Below are 26262 nucleotides of genomic sequence, written 5' to 3'. Positions count from 1 at the left end.
GCAAAATATGCTGTTAATCTTGCAAGATCTTGCAAGAGGATGTTAATCTTGCAAGAAAATCTTGCAAAAAAATGTTAATCTTGCAAGATCTTGCAAGAAAATCTTGCAAGATTATGCATAATCTTGCAAGATCTTGCAAGATTCTTGCAAGATTAACATCCTAAATCGACTAGGGATGAGAAAATTATAGTTTTAGTGACAGAGGTATATGTTCTAAACTTCATCACTTTGAAAAATTGCAATGAGTCTTTTCGGTTGGTTATCAATTTTCCTTTTTGGGTGACTTAATGTTATTTCAAAATCTAAAGAATCAATTTAAAAATGATACATTTGGATGTAGATTTTTTGATCAGCAGTAGAGAACAGCCTCTTTAATAGTCAAATCACAGTCTCATAGAAAAATTAAGTCGCTGAGAGAAAATCTAAAATTTTCAAACAGTTATTGTTTTGAAAGCCCTTCTTCCAAATATTGCTCTTCTCTTTACTTCCAGTGAATCATAGATGTTCAACTTTCAATTGCTCCCTACCTAATTTTCCTTGTTCTGACCCACGTTAGTACGGGAGGAACTATAAAATCAAATGATTTTTGTTCGGTTAATTTTGACCGATCGATGTATTAATCGTAGAAGGTTGTGAGTGGTGTCATTAAAGCCTGTCCAGCGTAGAATACATCATCAAAAGGATTTTTTGACGTTTTTCCACGAAGTCATTTATATTGTAATTGTGCTGCGGATTAATGCTGCGGAATAAGAACAACTTAATGCGGCGTATAAATTTCGAGCCAATTGGAATTGTTTTTAGGAATATACTATGACTCATTGATGACAATTTTGGGTTGTATGAAAATACTATGATTCATTAGGGAATTTTGATTTTATTCAAAATGCTATGATCCATCGATTGGATTTCCGGCTTGACAAAAAATGCTATGCTTCATCGACGATAGCTTCAGTTTTTATGAAATTGCTATAATCCGTCGATGAGAATTTTGGCTTCTCTGAAAATGTTATGATCCAATAATGGGAGTTTTGGTTGCTATATGTTTGCAATTAATCACAGATGGGATTCGTTTTTATTGAAATTTCTACAATCCGTTAATAGGTTAACGATATTTTGCTTAACCAGCGATGAAACCAAAGAATCTCAATACGGGTAAATCCCGCGTGCAATCGTGAAACTCATAATAGTGAAAAATGCATATTACTTCATTATATAAATATAAATTTCCGTACTCATAATTCGATTTCCATTCGAAATTTCAAAATTTTTAATAAACCTTACTCTGGCATAATTCTTTTCACTCAAATACATAACTGAAAGTATTAGTTGCCATATAAGTAACACCTTAATTCGATATTCGGCCAGCGAATCCAACAATAGTTCTCCCAACCCGTGTCGGAGTTTTTGAGTAAATTTTTGTAAAAAATGCGGCGATTGCGGTAAATTTTCGTAAGTAATGCGGTGGTTAGTGGGTGAGGAAAAAGTTTCACCGCATTTCACCGCATTTCCTACAAAAATTCAACGCGAAGTTCACCTCATTGCTTACAAAAAATCACGGCATCAACTTTTGTGCTTTTGGGGAAAAAATTAATGAAGAAAAATGCGGTGAAAGAGATAATTTGCCACATTTCACCGCATTTCTTAAAAATTTTCACTGCAAAATTCAAAGCATTTGTTTTCCAACGGTAATTGAATCTTATTTAATTCAGAAGAAAAACAGAGAAGTAAGCGACGGATGGCGCAGTGGCTGAGAGATTCGAAACCCTTTACAAAAGTTTCTTTTTTTTTAAGAATTGCGTTGTGTGCGGTGACAATAAATAGTTCATCGCAATTCATGGCATTCACTGCAAAAAAATTTAAGAAAAACACTTTGAAAACTAATTATTTTCACCGCAATTCGCCGCATTGCTTACGAAAATTCACCGCCGAACCTCGACGCGGGAAGAGTAATCCACAACGGCAGAATCGACAGGTTTTATTATCTGATAAAAGCTAGGTTAATTTTCTAGACCAAGATTTCCTCTGAAAATATTGCATATCTGCCTCTAATTGAACCGCCTTTGACAAATTTGGCTTTCTATTCAATATTTCAGCTCTCATTCTGTCACCATTAAGATTATTTAATAAAACGTGTCATTTGTAGATATTACTTCACCTGCTGTAAAAACTTCTTTTTATGAGCTGGATAGTTTTATCAGAGAGCGAATATAATCCTGAGTTTTTTCAGAAATGTATTTTGAACTTTTGAACTTATTTTGAACTCATTTGAACTTATTTTGAACTTTGGACACAGAAAAAGTTTGCGCACGAAATTGTCCTTGAAGGTCAATTTTGTGCGCAAATTTTTGCTGTGTCCAAAATGAGTTCAAAACACATTTCTGAAAAAACTGAAGATTAGATTGGCTCTCTGATAAAACTATCCAGCTCATTAAAAGAAGTTTTTACACAAGGTGAAATAATTTCTACAAATGACTCTATAAATAATCTTACAGGTGACAAAACGAAAGCTTAAATGACAAATAGCTGGCAGGTTGATCAGTAATTTCTCCAAATGACATTATAAGTGATCTCATAAGTGCTCGGGTCGAGGTTTGTTCAAAAATAATGTAAGAATAGCGGTGAATAGCGGTGAAAAAAAAACTTTTCCCACCGCGAAGCGCCCGCATCTTTTAGCGTTGAATGCGGTGAATTTTTGCGGTTTTTAGCGGTAAAAAATTTTCACCGCTTTCACCGGATTTCTTACAAAAAAGAACGTGCCGTACACGGGTTCGTACCTCTGACCTCCTGCATGTCAACAACTTCTTATTCCACTGCGCCATCTGTCACTTACTGCAATAATATTTCCTGTGAAATTAAAGTGAGCGTTGAAATTAGAGGTGAATATTTGCACGATTTGCAATTTCAGCGGTGAATTTTTTTTACCGCTTAAAAGTTTTTTTCACCGCATTCATCGAGCATTGAGCGCAAATCTTACACTTTTTCTCAAATTCACCGCAAATCTTGCATGTTTAAGCGATTTTTAGCGGTGAAACCTCAACCCGGGTGATCTAACTGATAACTAATAAATGATACTCAATTAACTGTTTAAATTTCATTATATTCCATGAGAAGCCACAGGAGGTAAAATTTATGTTTACATAATTTCAGTTTCTTTTCTGGAGTATTTGATTTGAATATTATCCAAAAATGAGTAATGATCTAGAGCAGGTCTTCCAGTTATTTTCTCTTCTTGGACTTTGTGAAAATGCCAGGCTAGAATGCAATCCCACGCACGGGGCTGAAAGTTCCATGGAAACTTGTTAATGAATAGTTGTCGTCCGTATGCTGAAGAAATTAGCTCCGGTAACGTTTTCACCCCAATCATGCAAATAGAACGCTGAACCTTGTTGCTCACGCATTTGCTGTCGCCGCCGACCCACTTTTTGTAGCGGTTGAAATGAACTAAACAATTTTTCAGTCCAAAAAAACAAACTAAATAAACAACTACAAAATGTTTTCGTTTTCTGGGCAATGGTCTAGAAAATCTGATCAGTTTTTTCCTATTGAGTAAAGATTACGTGACTCAGCCTGAAGTCATATCAAAAACTTCTGAATTTTGTCAAGAACCGCTTAGAAGATCGATATGTGACGCCAAAAATTTGACGACTTCTGCAAAGTCATTTAACATTGTTTTAAACACCCATTTTACAGGTTCGAACAGTCCAGATTGAGTTGCCATCCGGAAGTGACCTTCGATCAGACTGTGCCAGACGAAAGTAACCTCTGATCAGACAATCTCAAAAGAAACCCAGGTTGACCAACTTAGACGAAACTTAGACGGTGCCGTAGTAAACTTGACAAGACTTAGTACCGTTTTCTTCTAAGACTTAAACGATGCCGCAGTAAGGCCTTAGTGAATTTTCCAAGTATGGTCAACCTGGGAGGTGTCCTCAGACTGGAGTACGCTCTAAACACCGTATGTGCTCGAAAATGTCTCTGATCAGAACGAAATCAGACCATTGTCCAGACGATTGTGCGCTCGAAAGTCATTCTTGATCAGACTATTGTGAGCCAGAAATCGCTTCTTATCAGATTCAATTGGCTCAAAACAGTCTGATCAGTGATGGTTTTCAATATGTATGACTCTCATTAATTTTGCTATAATAATTTTGCTGTGATAATAACTTTTCTATAAATTCTTTTCAAAAAAATAACATTTACAGTATTAGTTCCATCTAAGGAAAAGTCATTTCTAAAAGTAAAGTTTAAGTTAATTCAATGCTAATGAAAATAAAACCTGGATGTGGAAAAAATTATTTAGTATAACATTAAGGCATATTTCTGACTCAATTGATCAACATAGACAGCTTTGCATGAGAAACGTCGTGGTCAACAGTTAATTAAAATTTCCTCTTGAGCGGACCGGCATTTTTTGTCAACTGGACCCCTTAGGTTTTGATCAGATTCGTCAGAGTATCTCTGCCCACAATGCAGCTTTTTTTCTTTTGGCAGGGCCAACATCTTTCAGTAAAAATAACGAAAAAATAGAAAAAATAATTGCGCTCAAAATCCTCTCTGATCAGACCAACCCAGTCAGAAGTTACCTCTGATCATACTTTTGTGCTCTCAAGCCAAATCCCAGACCCGACAAAAATGTCACAAAAGCGCTGAATTTCTGAAGATGAACTGAAACTTCAAAATATCACCGCATCTTCAACACATATCTGACATAACTAGCCTTATTTCAGCAAGTTTTTTTTCTTAAATTTAACAAATTTTGCTGCTCATATCATCATATTTCTGAGGAATGTTACATCAATGCTTCAATCAAACAAATGAAAGATTGTGAAAATATGTGTTAAATGCGATGAATGTTAAGCTCTTTTCTTATATAATTTAAGCGCATTTCCGATCATTTTTATGAAACCAAATAAAGAGAGAAAAACTTCAGGTTTTTACTGCACAGATGATTGAGTGCTGACTAACAGACAGTTGAGCAGGGTTCGAGACTCAAGCAACCTGTAAAAAGTTAACGATAACTGAAGTAAAGATGATTGGTTCATTTGAAATAATTCGAATTCCGCGCCTATTGTGAAAAAATTTAACGCATTTTGGCTGGATTAAGTAAAAATTTTGCGCCGAAAATTTGGAACATTCAATCCTTTTCATAGAATTTTTTACACGAATTTCCCAATATTTCTCAACTCTGGTATGCTTCGTTTCATTTGTTTTGTTTGCATCCAGTTTCAAATGCTGAGGAAAAAGTATGGTTTGGAAGTTTTTTTCTGTTGAATGATTGCCTGATACGATTATTGTAATTGCAAACGGATGTCGGAAGAGTACATCACTTTCACTGAGACGGAGATAAAAAAACATAAGAATGTAAAGCAATATTTTTGTTTGCGTGAATGTTAAGACTTGTGTTAGTTGCTTATAAATTTTGAAGTTTCGATCGAAATTTTTACGAATAGCATTCTGATTTTGCTGTTTCTATTGAAAAACTACATACAATTTTCGGCTTCTATTTCCTGAAAACACTTTTGCTTTTTACTACAGATAAATGGGAAATTTTACCCCACCGCAAATGAGAGAACAATCCCGTACCTAGGGTTCAGTGTCAATCAATAATGATTCAGAGCAATTTCAGAGAAACTTCATGATTTTGTACTGAATCAGAAGGACATCAGAACCAACTGAGAACTGACAGAGCAAAATTCAGAGAAAATATTCTGTACTCTTCTGAATCAGAAGATGATTCAGAATAAGAAGTCAGAAGATTATTCTTCTTTTTTATATATTCTAAAATATTAGGTTTTACTCCGAATAAAGAGACAATTCAGAAAGAATCAGTGAATAAGCTCTAAATCAGACAAATTCAGAGCAAAATGTGACCTGAACAGGACTCTGACTCAGTACTGAATTTGCTTTAGCGTTAGGTACGGGATTTCTATCATAGGCAACTGTAGTTATTATGGAAGATTTTGTTCATTCCCTTCGCTGAGTAACAATAGACTGCAAAAACGATTAGTTGATACTACATATGGTTGCGTTCTGAGACTCAATAAGTGGTCATGTTTTTAATTCTCAAACTAGAAGAGGTTGCATAAATGACAACAAAACATTCGGTAATAATAGGAATTGACAACGTTGATGTTACTGAAGAGAAAAATTGATTAAATGGTGATTGAACAAGTTTCGTCTAGTATAGAACTCACAAACTCAAGATGCTGCTCATGATCTTTCCCAACTTTTGATAGATTCAACCGGATTACAAATAGTTCATCAATTGTTTTAAAAAGAATCATCAATTATTTTAAAAAGTTCAAACGGTTACTTCTATTTACTTTTTAAGTGAGTTTTCAAAACGCTGTAAAACGAGAAAAAAATTGGAAATTGAGCTATATTTTTTATCGTGGCCAGCTGTGGACTGAATGAGTCCAGGCACGGCTAGTTTTCGTCTGGATAGGTCTGCCTAAAAACGCGGCGCCAAAACGACTGAACTTAAAATTGAGCGAAGGTGATTGTGGCTGATTATGACTTGGATTCGTCTGATCACTAACTCGCACATTCACTATGGTAGGCGCATCTATTCTGTCCCCCCCCAGCTTATTGAGCATAAATCTTTTATGACCCCCAGCCGCACGTGCTATTTTCTTACATAGTAACATGCTATATAACAACATATAATTTGTAATTGGGGGGTCAAAAAAACACTGGGGGGGCAAAACAGAAAAGATCTGGATAACCTCTAAATTATCATCATCTGAAATGTCTGTTTCTTTTCCACATTTTTGACAAAATATTTTCTTTGTTTTGATGTCCTTGAACTTATATTGAATCAAATCCGGATGTGGACTCTATTGCCGATAATGTTCGCTTTTCACTCAACATGGGGGCTCCAATTGGCATACTCAGACCAAAATTATTTGGACATACGAAGTCATGCAGACTGACTGTACAACACAATCTGGTAAACAATTTTGCAGAACTTATTAGGTTTTTTAAATTTATAATCCGTTGTATGTCTGATACTGAAATAAAGAAACAGTTTAAACGAACTTTTTGTTTCAAAAGAGTTGATTGCATATTACTCTATATCCCTTTAATCTTATATTTGTTAAATCTGTCTAACAGTTACTATAATCGTTGATGATATCAATAGCTTATTACAGTACTTCTCCCTCTTAAGTTCAAAAAAGATTATCCTCGAACAGATAAATTAGAAAACACCAAAAAATCTTGGGCTAAGCATTTTCCATAACAGCCAAATTTGTTTTTCGTTCAAATTCTGGTTAAAAGAACAACTTTGTCAATTGTATTTCTCAAAATATCAATGTTTGTTACATGGAATCCAAGATTTTCTTACTTTGTAGTCTGAAGCCGTAAAAAGTGTTGAATAGCATAGTGTTTTAACTTAGGTTGCTACTCCCTCACTTCTAATAAGAGTTGTGGGAATTCGTATGACGAAACCTGTACTATTTTTTTTATTTTTTACGCTCTAGCGGCACGGGAAATCACATGACAAATTTCAAACTTGCCATCTGGAAACCATATTATGACTTTTATGACTTTAGCCGTGAAAGTTTTGTATCCTAACAAAGGCAAACAAAGGGTTTAAAGTTGGCTTCTTTTCACATAATTCAGTTGAGCTCTCATTTCCATGCCAAATGGGTACTTTCAAGAACATTAAACATCCAATTTTTTAGATACATTGAAGGTAACAAATCGGGTGGCATACATGACCACTCGAATGATTCCTGAACTTTTTTCAAGACAACCTGTTTATGGAGAAATTTGTCCTTGAAGGTGGCCACAATCTTGAAGCAACTTGAAGCAACGTTTTTTGCTTCAAGAAAGTTGCTTCAAGAATCTTGAAGCAACTTTTTTAAGATAATGGGAGAAAAAAACATAAGAAAAGGAATCGCACTTCACGGGAGTTCTCACACTTGAGAAATGATAACACCGTAGCATTGTGGTTGTTCCTACTTGAATTATTACTTCACGAAAAACATCATAGGTCAATGTTATTGACCTTTGGGATAACAAAAATTGTAATAAAATGTCAAAGTCTGATTATGGATCAGAAGATCATCGGCGCCAACACAAAAAACTTTGGTATTGATTTAAAATTTGGTATTGATGGAAGTGCCTCCTTTAAAAAAATTGCCAAAAAAACGAACAGACAAACAACAAAATTTACGAATTCAATGAAAAACTGCGAGAGTATAATACACAAGAAAACACTGAAAAAATCAAAATACTTCCTGTGTGCAACATGTTGAGTCAAATGGCAAATTACAATGCTCTCTTTTACGATGACATACATTTTAATTTTCAGCAGGGAATTTTCATAAATGCAGTTTTAAGTCATTTTCTTTTAACTTCTTGTAATCTTGTTCGTTTACAAACTTTGCAATATTCTCAAAGTGCATACGTGAGTACGGCTAACACTTACAAACCATGGAGACAAACATATCGTTATACAAATGGATTTTAGCTGCAGTTTCTGTTGTTTTTAAGCTATTTTGCAACGTGTAATGATTTATATTACGATATAACCAAAAATGGCAGGTATTCGACTCATAGTTATACTATGTGTACTACTCATATTCTCCGATAGTATTTCAGAATGTTTTTTTACAGTTTTCCTTATGCATCTCGAATGCCTTCATTCAAAGGAATCTGTAACAGCAAACAATGTGCTTTACCATCCAATTTCAGCCTTTCCTTTTTCTTGGTTGTTATATGGTTTCTTCTTCTAAAAAGTGGTAATATCGAAATAAACCCTGGACCAGTTTTGCCATATGCACTTATGATGAAAAAGTTAAAACTATTTGATTCCAGAATAAAAATTCTACATCAAAACGTCAGAAGTTTAGCAGGACAACATCTGCTGTTGAAAGAACTCATTCAAGACATTGTTTACAACTGCATATAAGCGTTTACTGAAACAAGGTTGTCACAAAACCATCCGGAAGAATTTTGGCATGTAGCTAAGCAAAATTTTGACTGTTTTCGAAAAGATCGCATCCAAACAACAAAACAAAAGGTGGTGGTATTATCATGTACATTCCGAAATTATTACAACCTCGTCTCCGCGATGATCTCAACTGCTTTCCGGATACAAATTTTGAAAGTTTATGGGTTGAGTTGAGTATACAAAAAAACGAGAAATGCGTTTTGAATTCATCATACTGTCGTGAAAAAAAACTTGTAAAGATGTTTTTGGAAAAATTGGCCCTGGGAATTGATCTTTCTATGGCTGGAGGAAAATCTGTCATACTTGCTGGAGACTACACTTTAAACTATTTTGCAAAGCGCGACAGAAGTCTGCTGCAATCTGTAATTTCTCCATATGACCTTAAACCAACGAGCAATGATACAGCTACTAGAATGACTAACTCTTCTTCAACACTTATCGATTATATCATAACAGACGATCACGAAACTGGCATAGTAGCGGATACGATTTTGAAAACTGATTTTTTTGCAACAATCACAGTTCTAAAATCTGTGATGCTAAAATCAAAAGAAACAAAGAATAAATTTTTTGACAAAAAAAAACTATTCAGCCATAGCATTCCAAAATTTTATTGAAAATTCAGACTGGAGACACTTTTACGGTGCAGTGATAGGAGATATGGTGTTATTAGAATTTCAGCGAATTATTGAAAGAGCATTAGCACTACTTGCTCCAATTAAAGCCTGTTATATTAGAACAGATAAACCAAAATTCTTGCTTCAAGAAAAATGGTTATGTGAGGAAACAAAAAGACGGTTTTCAAGAATTAGCGATGATGAAACTAAAAACGATTTAATTCGTCAAAAAGAAAAACAACTTCTTTCAAGTTTTATGGAGTTAAACAGTGAAAAAGCCAGATGGAAATTCATTCAAGATCTTCGTAATAAAGAAAAGACTCAAGCAAGAATTCAATCTTTATTAAACAGTTTTGGTGATAAGATAACAAAGCCCATGGAAATCGCAAATCTTCTAAATTACAATTTTGCGACTCTAGGAGAATTCATTAGCTTGCAACAAACAAACAACATACCTCCTAAAACTGCTCCGAGAAAGAGTTTCAATTTTCGATATACAAAAACCGAGGAAACAAATGTGCTCATAGATTCATTGAATACAAGTAAACCAGTCGGTCCTTCAAAAATACCAGCTTGGGCAATAAAAGATGCTAAAGCAGCGCTAGCGGAACCACTATGTTTTCTCATTAATCAATTCATTACAGAAGGAAAATTTCCAGAAGATCTTCAAAAAGCTTGTGTAACTCTACTCTTCAAAAAAGGGATTCCCGAAGACCCACTCAATTATAGACTTATTTCTGTCACTTCTGCTTTATCAAAAATTTTTGAAAAGGCGTTCAGTTCACAAACCAGAAGTTTCCTAGAAAAAGAGCAATTATTGTCGGCTAGTCAATTTGGTTATAGAAAACAAATTTCAACAATTGATGCTACCCTGAAATCAACAGAACAAATAAGATTAGAACTCAACAAGAAAAAAAGTGTTACAGGGGTGTTTTTAGATCTTTCAAAGGCTTTTGATTCTATAAACCACAAAATACTGTTACGGAGACTTGAAAATATAGGTTTCGACCAACATGCTACCAATTTAATAGAAAATTATTTGAGTGAAAGAACGCAAAGAGTTGTTCTGAATGGAGCTGAATCAGACTGGATAAATTTGAAGAGAGGAGTTCCACGAGGTACTATTTTAGGACCTCTATTATTTAACATTTACGTCAACGATTTAGCAAAGATCGTTGAAGAGGATTGCACGGTTGTCCAGTACGCAGACGACACTTTTCTTTTTACATCCGACACTGATGAAATATTGGCAAAAACAAAATTTGAACATAACATCCCAAAAATTATTGATTTTTTTGCAAAGTCACAGTTAGTAGTGAACAAACAAAAAACAGAATATATTTTGTTCAGCGCCAGGAAGAGGTTAACAAATACTGTTCTGAATCTTGACAATGAAAGAATAGCAGAATCAAATAGTGTGAAGTATCTTGGCGTAATTATAGACAACAAACTAAAATTTGATGGAGAAGCGAAAAAGATTCTTCAGAGAATGGCTTGTGGAATAAAAGTTTTGAATACACTAAGTAAAAGTTTACCAGAGAAAACGAAAGTCTTATTACTTAATGCAATAGTAATAAGCCATCTACATTATTCCACTCTACTTCTGATAGGGTTGCAAAAGTCATTACTCACAACTTTAGAAAAACAATTGAATTGGGGAATAAAATCCATTTTTAATAGGAGAAAATACGATCGGTCTACAGATCTCAAACTTCGCAACAAAATTCTTCCAGTTTCTTTTCTCTTGAAATATCGTTGCTCAAAATATTTTATTCGCTTACTCAGCAACGATCTTCCAGCATATAAAATTGAACCTCTCTCTACCATAAGAATAAAACAACATGACAGGTCAAAAAAGTAACGTTCGATATAAGAAAGAACAATAAGTTTTTAACTGGTTCTTTTATTGCACAAGCCATTCCAATTTATAATAGTCTGCCTTCTAATATTAAACTGAAAACAACATCGAAAGCTTCCTTGAAAAAAGAACTGAAAGAATATTTTTAGAAAGAATTTTTGGAGGACCCAAAAGTAATTGATATAAAAGATGACATTGAGAGCATTAGATTTTTATTTTAATTTTTAATCTTCACGATGTACATGTAAAACTGTGAGAACATTTTATGCTCGCATTTTAGGCCGTTTTTTAATAATGTAAGGTCAAATTTTCAGTTAAGTAATTTAATGATTTTATAATTTTACATAATGTTATGTTCTTAACTTTACATTGCCTCTTTTACCATTTGCTTTTTATACTTATGTGTACCAGAGGAATATAACAATGTTCTTTTATTTTGTACGAACGATTAAAAGAATTGTTGTTGGTTTACTTCTAAACAGCTGCAAAAACCATCAGATATCGAGATTTAAGATTTGAAAACCCAAAACTGATCAAGACGGAGAATTTTTAACAGCTAGGACCGCAAAATCTGTCGGACCAACTTGTTTGTGAATGGAGGCCCTGATTGATCAGATATCTTCCATTTGTTAGTATTAATCTTAATGTCTGAATTATGTGAATTTCTAGTAGTTAATTTTCGATTTATTACCAGCTAAGAAACGTTTGCAGTTTTACGTAATTAACAAGAGCGCTGATATCAATACCATTTGGTGCGCAGTTATTCGACATTCATACTGTTGATATTGTTCTGCATCACTTTGCTCGATTACCCAATCAGGAACCAGTAAAGATGATAAAAGTGATGATATTTCTCTTATTACTTGCTTTAGCTGGTTAATTTAGATAGTGCAACAAAATTGTAATAAGAAGCGCTAAAAAATGATACAAAGTGCAGGCGGCTCCCTTTGAATTTCAATTGATTCTTAATCAATGTTGTTCTTTTTTGTTAAGCTTTTTAAGATAATACTATCGGCAAAGTTCCTAAGACAGTGGAGTTTACTTACCAGAAACTACCAACAATACTATCGACTGCCTTACAAAATTCATTACAAGGTTAAACATAATTTATCACTAAGGATTTTCTTATGTGCATTCAATCTTATAGTTACAGTTCCATAAACGACACAGCAGGTATTATTTTTGACGATATTGGAAAGAAGACAATTGGAGGTAGAGTAGAAAACAAGGCTGGCGTATAACCTCACAACAAAGCTTTGGAAACTGTGTTTGACTGAGACTCTTGAGCAGCGGCAATAGAGATCAAATCAGTTGAATTAAATGGAAGATTTAACAACGCAATTATAAGAAATCTTTGATTTTTTTCATGAAAAGTACAAGGCTTGAGTTGAATGGGAGAGCTGAACCGTGTCTCGTAGTTTAAGTCAGAAAGCAAGATTATCTTGGTCAGAAAGTAAGATTTTTGTTTTCCTACAATTCTGAAGAAACAGTAATAAATTACGTAAGCTTGTTGTTTGAAAGAAGGACATTTCAGTTTTGGTATGGAAAACATTTAAAATTTTAAAACTTCTATAAAGGCCAATGACCAGAAGACCATTCCAATTAAACAACAAACATTCATTGAACCAGTAATGGTGGAAATCTAGCTGCAATAACCGCCTTATCATAACAGTCGCAAAAACTGTTCAGTTCGTAAACCTTTCTTAAAACAAAAAATCAAGTTTTGCAACAAATGGACTCACGTGAAAAGTTTTGCTTGACCCATGAAAACACCATGCTGGACCGATGAAATATTTTAAGCGCGAATATTTATATGGGATTACTTGAATCCTGAGAACTTCATGCCGGACTGAAAACAACTTCTGCTCCACATAGAGCCCAGGAAAAAGTCTTTTCCTCGGCTCTTGGTAGAGAGGTCGGCTCTGTACTTTTAGTGGAAAAAAAACTTTTTATCGACCTGCAGGATAGGATCATCTGACATCATTTTTTCAATCGCTGATGTTTTTTCCGCAACGTGAAGATGAGGCCTGGAAAAATACAGAGTTATAGAAAGGGCCCACCAGTCTTTTTACGCCACCAAGTTACAAATTATATGTTGTTATATGGCACGTTACTACGTAAAAAAATAGCGCGTGCGCCTGGAGGCGTAAAAAATATAAGCTCACTATGGTGGTGGTGGGGGTGGGGGCAAAAAAGAAAAGATCCGTAGAACGAATCACGAAGTCAGATCACGCTCACAGTTTAAACGCATGTTAAAACAGCATCTGCTCCAACAATTCAAACTTGTACCGTTGGAAAAGAACGCTGGTGGCTTCAAAAGTTTTTTTACGTTTAGAAAACGGAACCACTAACTTTGATTTTTAACATTGTACTAATTTTGTATATAGCATTTTAAACGGTCCCATTAAACAGGTCCCATTTTGCACTGAATTTGTCTGATTCAGAGCTAATTCAGAGATTCATTCTGAATTATCTTCTGATTCAGAGGAATACAGAATATGTTCTCTGAATTTTGCACTGATTCAGAGAGATTCAGAAACCAATTCACAGTTGGTTCTGAAATCCTTCTGAATCAGTGCTAAAACTTAAATTTTCTCTGAAATTGTTCTTAATCAGTACTAATTGTCACTGAACTGTAGGTACGGGTAATATTTAACCCCTGGGTTATTTTTTCAATTTCCTTGTTTAAAAAAGTTATGTTACCTTTAGTGCGAAATGAGCGTAAGAGATCCTCGTTTTCTGGATCAGAGAGGTTCACCTTGATTCCTCCTGGGAACTCAACATGGTTGTTATACTGCAGGATTGCAAAAAACGCCTCTTCTGGACACGAGCGGTTCCCAAACACTTCCAGAAGATTGTCAGTTATCTTTTTCCGGAACTGTTTTCTTATTATCCATATGCAAATTCAAAATTTTCCCATATCATTTTTTGTAACAAACTAATTCTTTTTCGCCCTCATATGGGAAGTCGGCAAGGGGCCCGAACGAAGACTTTGCTGAAATTGAGGATTGAGTGCTTAGTTAGCCACAGACAAAAAAATCAACGGAAAAATCGCATATATTCTGTTTCGGCCCGCCAGTGTTTTTTTATGACCCCCAGCTACAAATTATATATTTTTATGTAGCACGTTACTATGTAAGAAAATAGCACGTGCGCCTGGGGGTCGTAAAAAATTATACTCACTAAGCTGGGGGGGGGGGGTTCGAAACAAAAGAGATCCGAAAAATCTTACATATTCACATTCGTATTGTGTTCAATTATCAACGCATTTGTAAACTAATTTCTATTATGTAAAACTTTTCCGATGAAGAAAAAATTTTACAGCCGCAACTGAAAGAATTTTCAGCACATACCTGGTAAAATTAAGCAGATTTTAGTATTTTGAGAGTTTTTTAAGCACAATCAGCACGCTAACAAATATTTGATATCAGCATTTATATCGCATAAGTAATGGTCACGTGACTCCGCTTGAAGTCACTGATCACTTCTGGCGTTTATCGAGAACCCCGAAGCGGTTCGAGATGTCAAAATTTCAATGTGACTTCTGCAGAGTCACTTAACCATTACTTAAAACATGAAACGCGCACGTTTTAAAATGACGAAAGTCAACGAAATTCAACTTCTGGCTAAGTAGGAACTTCTGGCATTTTAACTTCTGGCACTGCGGACTTTCGGCATTTTAAAATGTACACGTGCGTGTTTCAATTTCATCACTATTTCATGTCTTCAACACTTACCTTACGTAAATATATAATTTGGTTAAAAGAAAAGAGAAAGAAAACAGTCCCTGTTTGCCGTCTCCAAACATCCATTTGCAAGCTTGGTGCGACAACAAAAAATGTACTGAACTTTTGTATCTCTTCATATTCCATGGTAAATGTCTCGGGTACCGGTGAGGAATTCTGATTACACCTGGACCTAAAAACTTCAGTTAATTAAATTCCTATTGAAACTTTGCTTCAACTGGTTACCACTCCACTCATTTGTCGTCCACTCAGTTAAACAATTGCATCGTTTTGGGGGGAAAAAACTAACAATACCGCTCTTAACCCATTACCCCCCCCCCCCCTAATCTTACATTGTTTTACCCCACTCAAATGACCCCCTCCGAATCTTAAATCTTTTTGAGGGTAATTTTTAGGGAGTAAAATCTAAAAATTCCCACTATTACCACCATTACCCCCCGAATCTTACATCGTTTAACACCCCATAGACAATTACCCCCTTTGCTCTTATCAAGGGGGTAATTTCGACACGGGTACACCTGTCTCGTACAATTCCCACGCTTTCCTAACAAAATTACTCAATTTTACACTTTTTTTCACTATTACATATTTTCAACGCTTCCTTTTCAGCCGATTTTGATAGTTTCAGAGAAAGAAATTGAACAAGACCACAACCTTACGCCATTTCTCTATGTTTTAATAGTGCTTCACGTGAATCGACTTTGATTTTAAAACTTTACAATGATATCCTTTATTACAATTTTAATTACACAAAGCATTTTCAATACTGCATATGTCAATTTTAAATTTTCAGAGAGTTCGTACAGATTGATCTAATTTTTAATAAATATAACCACGACATGTTCCGATCAAGCTGGTTTTCGGGTTAAAAAGTTTAGGTTTCTTAGACAACTCTTGACCGATTATGAACCGATTTTAACTTGCCGTCGAAGATCACTGGTTTCTCTGTACGTTGTAAGGTTAATGCGTTGCTGTCCTGGACCATTGATATTGTAGTTGTAAAAAAATTGGTTATGTAAATCCAAAGGAAATTACAGCATATGGAAAAAACGGTTATCACCTTACCAGAGAACGAACAAGGGACCTTTAAAATAACTATGATGTTGGGAAAGCTGATGCAAGTTTTACAAGCGGATGGACACGTGGACCAGTCGACGTGCGTAACACTAGAGCCGTAACGGAGTCCTACAATCAACAGCTCAACAGTGAGGCAACGTGTGCAAAAAAAGTATACAACACGCGCTTGAAGCTGGCAACAAACCCTTTCCAAAAGCCGCCATGTTGTGTTTGTCGAGCTGGGTAAAATCGAACTCTAGTTTATACCCTTGATAAAAGCTCAGAAGGGATGGCGACATTGTTCCACTTTGCAAAACTTTCCCGGAGTTCTTTCTCCGCTCAAAAGTTATTGCCAATCCCCGGCGAAATCATGGCAGATGTACATCTACGTGACGCAAAGCGCTCAACTACCATAACACAAGGACTGGTGAGAGTGGATGTAACTATCTCAACATAGACAGCGAAAGTAGTAAACCAAGTGAAGATGAATACTAATCATTTTTGAAATAGTACGTTGGCTAGTTGCATTAAACGGCTCAAATTAGTCAACGCCAGTGGTGGTGAAGGAAGTAGACTGGTAAGCAAATTTCTCCTAAGTAAAATCAGACATGATTGGTTGCAAAGTTTATGAATTTAATTTCCTGCATCTCAGTCAGTGTGTTCTGATGGAGTGCAATGACGATCTTAGTGTCAGCACTGAATAGTGTTCCAGCCAAATTGTTTTGACCATTCAATGCCCTGTTGGTAATGCTTTACATGAGTGTTTTCAGGGAAGAGATGTACGAACGGGAGACGTTCATTCAGGATGGTAGAAAACTTAATGTAAAACTCAACGTCAAAAAACCGCTTGACGCGGCCAGAGGAACCATTTCAACTAAGAAACGACAAGTCTGGAGCAATTCGGCTACTTCGTTTAACCTCTAGGCAGTTTCAAGAAGATCCTTTTTTTCAGTTTCAGGAGATTCTCTCATGGCACCAAGAATCCGAAAAAAATGCTCGGCTCGTCAAGCTATGTAGGGTCAGTAATTTTACCATCGAGTTTACGGTAACAGCTATGCTCCGGTAAAAGTCGGAAAACATATGCGGCAGTGCGCAAATAAAATGACCAGAGCTTAACCTATCAAACGGGGAGAGCGATGAGCTAGGGGTTTTCCGTTAACCGATGTAGCCAGAGATACATTGTCTTCACAATTGACAGCTTTTTAACGCCAAATTTGATGTTACTGATGACTTCATTGTTCGGTACGAACAGAAAAGAATTTTGGACCTTTGTACCAACTGCTTAATTTCAAAATTTAGTGAATATTCCACTCGTGTCATCAACAGCTGGATTATCCTTAGCTGCGACCTGGTTCCACACTTCAACACTGGTATTTTTCAAAATTTCTCAAACGCGGTTTCCAAGGGAGATTAGTTACTTTCCATTAGATTTAATCAATTGAAGAACCGTCGTGCCGTCAGTTCAAATGAATACTTTAATGACGGTTACAATAAGTAACTCATAGGTTTCTCTTTTCGGCCGAGGAAAAAGCAGAGTTGGCTGTAATTCGGGTTATCGGACAGCCTATACGTTCATTGGTGTAACTCCCATTTTCACCAATAGAAACGCAAGTTCTGTTTTTTCTTTGCACTTAAGAGTTGTGACTTATGATTGCACGAATGTGACAGGCAGCGACGGTAAGTCTGCACTCCAAACCAAAAGCCTTTGAACCGTGTCATGCGTGAGCTCATCATCCGAATAGTGCCCTGTGACACGCCAGATTGATGTCCTTTAAGAGCAGTCGAGCACCAAAAATAAACAGTGCAACAAGACAGAAGTGGTCAAAGATTTTCTAGACCAATGGCTGCCCGAGTAACTCGTTAAAAGCGGGGCTCGTATTCTAACTCTCAATTAAAGTGTCATTAATGTGATCTCAATTTAGCCCCAAACACATGGCGCGTGTTTTGGTACACTACAGTATCTCTCTTTACCGAGCCGGCGTCATTGGATGTAACTATTACAAAGCAGACAGCCCAAGTAGTAATCCAAGTGAATTGTAATCCTAAACATTTTTGCAATAAAACGGCCCAAAGTAGTCAACACCAGTCCTGGTGGAGAAAGTAGATGGGTAAGCAAGTTTCTCCTATGGTAAATCAGACTCGATTGGTTGCACAGTTTTAGCACGGAATTCCCGGCACCCCAGCCAGTGTGCTCTGATGGATTGCAATGACAATCTAACTTTCAGCACTAAATTGTATTTCTACAAACTTGTTCCTAACCATTCAATGCTCTGATGGTAATGCTTTACATGGGGGTGTTCAGGTAACAATTGTACATACGGGAGACATGCATTCAGGATGATGGGTTACTTAACGTAAAATTCAACTATATATGGCCAGAGGAACAGATTAGTCCATTTCAACTAAAAAACAGCAAGTTTGGAACATTTCAGCTACTCCATTTAACCCCAAATCACTTTCAAGAAGTTCCTTTCTTTCAGTTTCAGGAGACCAGCTTTGCACCAAGAACTGGGGATAATGCTCGGCTTCCTGAAGCTAAGTATGGTCCAAAAAGCTGGCATCGAGGTTAAGGTAGCGGCCATGTTCCGGTGAAAGTCGGAAAAAGTATGCGGCAGTGCAAAAAGTTAAAATTATTAGAGCTTATCACATCAAACAGGGGAAACGATGGTTGGGGATTGTCGGTTTCTTAACAGTTGTAGCCAGAGATACAGTGTCTTAAACATTGACTGCATTTTCTACTTCGGGTTTGATGCTATTGTTGACTTCTTTGTTCGGTGTCAACACAGAAGAAATATGGACTTTTGACCCAACGACTTAGTTGCGAAATTTAATGGACATTCCACTTGTGCAATGATCAGCTGGATTATCCTAGCTGCGAAATGGTTGCACTGCTCTACACTGGTATATTTCAAAACCCCGAAAAAGTGATCTGCAATGGAGAATGATTGCTTTTTATTAGAGTTAATCCATTGAAGAACCGTCGTGCTGTCAGTACGCATGAATACTTTGTTAACAGCTACAGTAAGTACCACAATAATTTTTCTTTTCGGCCAGACGAAAAGCAGAGTTGCTCGCAATTCTTGTTTCGGGACAGCCATCGCTTTCTAGCACCACTCCCGTTTTTCAAAATGCAAATTCAAGCTCTGTTTCGTCTTTGCCCATCAGAGTTGTATCTTGGTATTGCAGGAAGTTGACGGCAAGCATCGCTAAATCCGCACTCCAAACCAAAAACCAGTAACCGGATTGATAAGACCGTCGTGGCCTGAGGTCTTCTAGAGCAGTGACTGCGTGAGTGTTTTTGTAATAGGGCAGCTTGTGTTCCTACTAAAGTGTCATTATATCGAATCTCCATTACGTCACTTTTTAGTAGATCATCGACGACGGAACAATTTTACTTCTCTCTAAGGTTTTCCTCCTTGGGCAATCTCTTGTCATTCACTTCATTTGCGCAAGGGAGCAGAAGTAGTTGTTTGGGAGCTGGTGTTGTCTACCTCCCTAAGCTTTCCGACGTCGTATGTCAACCCATTGTTTAAGGTGGCTATCTCTACGTTTTTGTGAGCTCTTGCATGTGCCGCAGAACGTGGGTCAAACTGCTTGTTTGCCCCCAATTATTTCAATTTCATAACATGACGTTATTTGACTTGCTAATGCAATCTCATGTTCTATAATATAACTGAAGGACTTCGAGAACAAAAACGAACATGATTGCAACGGACCCCTTAAGACCCTATTTTATGAGTGTGCACTTCTCATTGTTTGCGAAAGGCTCCAACAATTGGATTGCATGATATACATCCTGCTCGAGTATCATCTCAATGTCAATATTATACGGCATCAACGACAGCTTAACGCGGGCGAAACTACAGCAATGCGGGTAAAGTAATGACGTCTGAGCCAACGTTTTTTTCACAAAGGGCATATAAAAAAATCGAAGGCTAGCTGTCAATCTCTTTCGATTTTGCGGTCGATTCAGCCACCATCTTGTTAACTACCATTCAGTGTTTTTAACATTGGCAGTTAATTTTTGTGGTTTACCGAGCAAGCTATTCTATCCGCGAGATTACGAGTCAACCAAGAAAATCTGCTGGTGGCATTACACAAAACTAAAGCCTTTTTATCTAAACCCGAAGAGTTGAGCAAGAGTAGTTCGGTCACCTGAAGTTACTCTTTGACATCAGTAACAAATGATAATTTTGTGCCCTTATCCGATGTTGTCTGTTGGTTACTGGTTGTTGTTTTAGTCTGCCTTGTGTTATTATTTGACCGGTTGTTGTTATTTGTGACGTTAGAAGGAAAAATTCTGTCTGCACCGTGCAAAAATGTGTTGTATGAAATAGTGCATCCCTCTGATCTACATTTCTTGGGTGTGGGCACTGGCGGAGTTCTGTTCATCCGTCAAGCTAGCGAAGCAAAGTTTATTTTCGGCAACTGAACCGCACGAAGCGTGTATTTTTTCTTTGAAAACTTTGCATCCCCACAAGCGCTGGTCGCCATTACAAACGACGCATCGTGAATACTTTTGTAGCAACGCAAAAAATGGTCAGACAACTTCCCTCTTGGTAGCTCAAAAGCTGTCATTTCACGTGGCTGGCCAAACTTTTGTTCTAAAGTTCTTGGTGTAAACTAGTTCAATAATCAATAGTAAGCAGAATCGGTGATTACGATCTTTGCTTTACCAAAGACAAGAGTTTTAAGTTAGGTTAAGTGTTATCGACTGCGGGTCAATCGCACTTTTCTTTCCCTAATCGATCGCGCGTAGTCTACTTGGGCAGGTGCACACACCTGGACCGTTACAACGCAGCGGAGTCGGCCCAACAAAACCATATAGTAGCCGAAAAACCGTAGTGACTAGAGCAGGTACAAGATTATTGGCAGCTGCGATCGAGTCTTCTTATTGTATTCCGAATGGGATATTTGTATATTTGGATCCACATTTTTCACTTTAGTTGTGCCTTGGTTGACAATTTATGCTCTGTTCTGTGGAAAAGGCCAAAAACTCATGTTTGGCACAATTTGTTGGCCATGAGGGATTTGGGCTGATTTGGAGCAGGACGAGCAACGAAGAGTACAGCTTTTCGTACTTGATTAGTAATTCTGTTTTAAAAATTGCTGTCAACGGGAGGTTAATTAATGAAAGGGCCGTATAGAGCAGGAACAGTGAGATTAGGTGCAAAAACAATGATTTGGTGGGATGAACCTTAGGAATTACGAGTTCAACATTGTGCTGTCGGGTGGTTGATTTTGGAGGGGCTCTTGCTCCGAAAGGAATTTTTTGTTGCGGGGCTGGAACACTTATCTTAGGGAACAGAGCGAGAATGGCATTTGAGGCTCTTGAAATAAGACTTGATTGTTTTTGATGGAAAATGCGTTATTCCCATTTTTTCAGTCAGACGCGATGGTTCACCTTTGATTCAGAATTTTGGAGCTGTGCGCGGGATGAAAAGGAATGCAGGTATGAAGGGAATGAAAAGTGTTATTTTGGTTTACTTGTGGTAGGTTTTTTTCTAAAATGGGCTGTTGGATGGGAGGTTTCAAAAATCATTGAGGCGTGTACAGATGGATGGTCACTCGGTGAGGTTCTTGGGTTAAATTAATTTGGATCACTGCTTTTTTTTCCCGATTGATTGTTTTGCCTTATTAAAGGTGCCTTTTAAGCTGCCAAAAAGTCCTCTGTTGGGATGTAGTAGGAATGAAATTGCCGCAATGTCTCATTGCTTTGATTGTGATTTCCTTGTTGATGTTTTGGAATGGAATGTCATGAATTGTCAACGTATTGATCCTACACTGTACTGCCATCCTTGTGGCCAAAATTAGATACGTATGGTTAAATAGTGTTTTCGGGAGGGTCATTTGAAGCATCTGTTTCATCATTTCTGTTTCTTCACTGCTAAGATACACATCAATTGAACTGTTGAACCACTCCTGGACTGTTTTTTCATTACTCACAAAACTCCTAGCACTTTAAGTTCTTTGTGATTGAGTACCCTTGGAGACGGCGTCCAGTAGTTCAATTTCTTGTAGTGTTGCCTCTTCCAGCCGCTTTCTGGCGTTGTCCCCAAATTGACTGTTTCCATTTGCTTTTCCTGTTTGGCGAGGCGTCTGTCTTCTTCAACCTGTTTTACAATTCTTTCTCGCTTCTTTTTGGCAATGTTTACGCTGACTTGATGTTTTTGACGGGGCCATAACTGAGGAGAAAAAAAATGAATGGGAGCCCGTGGTCAATGAAAATCGCTTCTTTTTATCGTCAGCATAATTAATGTATTTTCGTGCTGAAGTGAGGATCTTGTCGTTTGTATATGTCATTGCCACCAAGTAAGATTCTTATTAAAGAACAAGTGTGCTTGGATCCTCCGTTTTTCCAGCGAATGCAATCAAATTGGACATTACAATGTTATTAAATCGGTCAGCCAGCAAAATTACCACTGCATACATTTACCTATCAAACGCACACTCCAATTAAACCATATTTCACGCACAACAATCGCAAAGCAAACTGCAACCCAATGCAGCACACTCTAGACATTCTGAAAAACATAACGCCTAAGAATCAGAAAAGGTCTTCGATCGCTCAAAATGCACGACAAAACAGAACTAGAGTTCCGAGCGCTATGCCCGCAACGCGACGAGAACTCGAGCTACCAACGCGCGATGGAAAGGAAACGGGATGGACGTGAAATCGAGCGAGCAACACGCGACCCAGCGGAAACGGGTCCAATGGGGAATCGATAGGGCTAAGTTTGGCAATGGAATCAGGACAGACAGGAAGTCAAGCGAGCAACGCGCGACGCAAGGGAAACGGGACGGACGGGAAATAGAGCTAGCAACGCTCGACTCAAGGGAAATGCGACGATCGGGTAGTCGAGCGAGACACGCGCACCGGAACCAAAAAGTAATGGACGAGAATGGAGAAATTAGTAATCCAAAGAAGTGCAAACCAAACAAACTAACCAACCGTAACTCGTGACTTAACTAAGTCACAACCTAGAAGGACGTGGGGGTTTAGTAACTGAAGGACGAACTAGCGAAGGAGAAAACGGGACGTGATAGCAATCAGATGTATATAATCTACGGCAACGCTCCAATTCAATGAAAATGAAGGAAAAGTCATCGATTTTACCAGCCGTAAAGTGTGAGTTAAATAAATCACACCCTAGAAATGCCTAGACCCAAACAACCAATCAGCATCCTCATAATATCAAACAAACTACAGCAAGGCTTAATAAATTACAACACTGGGTCTGTAGACAAGGATAGTTGGAAAGCTAAGAGGCAATCTAGCCGTAACTCCAAAACAACCTGAAGTTACACCCTAGAAGGCAACAAAAGGAAATCAGCTTATAGTCGTACAAATACTCAACAACATACAATAGCAGAATTAATATACTACAACAGGAGAGCCAGTAAAACAGAAAAGATTAAGTGGAAAAACGAGTTATCTTTAACGCGTGAATCAGATATGTCACACCCTAGAAAGCTACAAAACCAAAAGAACCAACCAGCATATTAGCATAATCGTCATCTGCAACAACTGCAACAAACCGCAACATACTTCTCACATATGACAACGTACTACAAAAAAACCAAACGGTAGGCGGAAGAAACGTGAAACCATGTTTTGGGATAGCGAAGTTACTAAAAAAAACCTGATAACGGAAAACTGAGAATTTATAAAACGAAAATTACGCGGACGGTAAGGTTTTGAAACTAACGACGAGAAAAATACAGCAGCCGACCTGACATGCTAAATGACATACGTCTGCCGGGCAACACCTTATGACCGGACACCTTAACACCTGTCGAACGCTGATTGGTTCACATTGATCGTACTTTGATCGTTTCACTATTCCATTCGCATGAAAACTTGTACTAGTTTTTCCAACATCTTCTTCATGGGCGGAGGATGTTTCGGAGTAAATAAGCGAGATTATTAGCCACTCTTTAAATATAACTACAACAAAAATCAATTAAGGTAGTTTCCGGCTGAACATTTTTATGTTTTCTAGCAATTGATGGCCAATTAGGAACCAATCTTGACGTCAAAAACATCAGATAAAAAACCTGCCACAAGAACATCGAAAAGAGTCTGCTCGTCTATGATCGCTTGTCACTCTGACCGACGTAAGTTTAATATTTCGATATCTGGGAAAATTGGTATATTAATTGTACAAAAAGTCGCCTATGTAAATCCAAATGAATTTGAAGCTTACCGAAAGAGTGGTTATCACGTTTTAAACATAGAAGACAACTCAATTTAGAAATTCGTCCAAGTAATTTAAAAGGACCAAAAAACTGACAATTTAAATGATCTTCAACTTCTCTTCAATATATCAATTTACATTTTTCGAACAAACAATAGAAATTGAACACTCCGGCTAGCCTAATTTTCGCGTAATTAAATTGTTGTTCTTTATTAAATCAGCTTAATGCTCAGGAATTTTCAAAATTTCTTACTGCTTAAACAAAATTTTACTAACTTGATTTTGAATCAATTAATAATTCAAGGAGCCTTTTTGACAGTGGATTAGAATTCTGCATATCAGAATAATTTAGCACAAAGCTTGATTACTGTTGTTGCATCAAAATTTCTTCTTAAATGCTACCAAGATTACCTTGTTTTCTTTGGAGTTTGGTGCTAAAATGGTCAGTTCCAAAATAGGTTTTTGATTTCTTTTTAAAAAATAAGACATTTCGGAAGGGATTTTGGAAAAGCATTTTTCGACAAACACATTGGAATTTTGGACTCTTGCTGCCTTAAAAGGCAGAGTAGGCCATTGAATATAGGAGCTGCTGATGTTGTTTATAAATTATTTCAAATATGTAGACTGGGTAATTTTATCAAGCATAAAGTATAAACAAAACTTACATGTAGGGATTTTGTCTAAGAACAAAAACGATGTTTTTGGCAATTCATTATGTGAACAAACAAATGACAATCTCATTCTATAGTTTTTCCTGGCGGAAAAATTTCTCGTTGCTTTTCTCAATGAAGGGATGGGCAAACATTTATGTACTTCATCAGTATGAACAATAGAAGGGCTTATACAAATTTTCCCTGAAAGTTTGGCGAAACACCGCCTTTCACTTAATTGCTTGATTACGAGAAAAAATTGATAAATGTATTTCTCATGTTTGGACAATTGGTTAGCGACATAGTTCAATCATTGTTTTGATGTCTTAGTAGTTTTCAAGCCAATTCTTGTAATCAAATATTTCAATTAGAACTGATGCTTGGCAACAGTGCAACTAAGCGCAAAATTAAGCCCCTAATTATTACCCTATGCACTTGGCCACCCGTACCTACAGTTCAGTGACAATCAGTACTGATTCAGAACATTTTCAGAGAAAATTTAAGTTTTACTACTGATTCAGAATGATTTCAGAACCAACTGCGAATTGATTTCTGAATTTCTCTGAAATAGAAAACAATTCAGAATGAATCACTGAATTACCTCTGTATCAGACAAATTAAGGGCAAAATGTGATCTGAATTAGACTATGACTCAGTACTGAATTCGGCTGAGAATTAGGTACGGGCACATCTTAACTACAAGGCTTGACAGTCCTTGTCTTTTTTCTTTCTTTTTCCAGTGATGTCAGCAACACTGATGTAGCGCTGAGGCTTAGAAACACTGGTTACTTTACAAGGGGTTTGATTACTTAGATTAGAATAGCTCGAGGCCCACAACAATTAGACTAATAAGACTGTGGTAACACACCTCCCGTACCTAACTCTCAACCGAAATCAGTACTGAGTCAGAGTCTAATTCAGGTCACATTTTGCGCTGAATTTGTCTGATTCAGAGCTAATTCAGTGATTCGTTCTGAATTATCTTCTGATTTAGAAGAATACAGAATACTTTCGCTGAATTTTGCTCTGATTCAGAGCAGATCGGAAATCACTTGACAGTTGGTTCTGAAATCCTTCTGAATCAGTACTAAAACTTAAAACTTCTCTGAAAATTTTCTGAATCAGTACTGATTGTCACTGAACCTTAGGTACGGGCTTCAAATCGACTTTCTAATTAG

General features: G+C 36.9%; 1 protein-coding gene across 3 annotated transcripts in view; it reads right to left on the bottom strand.

Annotated features, from left to right (window-relative positions):
* Positions 1 to 3066: 3066 nt before the first annotated feature.
* Positions 3067 to 26262, bottom strand: part of LOC142354023 (beta-1,3-galactosyl-O-glycosyl-glycoprotein beta-1,6-N-acetylglucosaminyltransferase 4-like) — a 64464-nt gene continuing 41268 nt past the window's right edge. For all 3 annotated transcript variants that reach the window (XM_075406285.1, XM_075406286.1, XM_075406287.1), the window contains exons 5-7: positions 15224 to 15352; positions 14138 to 14302; positions 3067 to 3441 (exon numbers count right to left, since the gene is read on the bottom strand). In XM_075406285.1, coding sequence (XP_075262400.1) covers positions 3134 to 3441; positions 14138 to 14302; positions 15224 to 15352 — 602 coding nt within the window. In that variant the 3' untranslated portion in view covers positions 3067 to 3133. The remainder of the gene's footprint in view (positions 3442 to 14137; positions 14303 to 15223; positions 15353 to 26262) is intronic.

This window comes from Convolutriloba macropyga, chromosome 15, assembly GCF_964194025.1.
Source record: "Convolutriloba macropyga chromosome 15, txConMacr16.3, whole genome shotgun sequence".
Classification (NCBI taxonomy): Eukaryota; Metazoa; Xenacoelomorpha; order Acoela; family Convolutidae; genus Convolutriloba; species Convolutriloba macropyga.
Note: the sequence above shows the minus strand (reverse complement) of the source record. Positions and strands in the feature narration are given on the sequence as shown.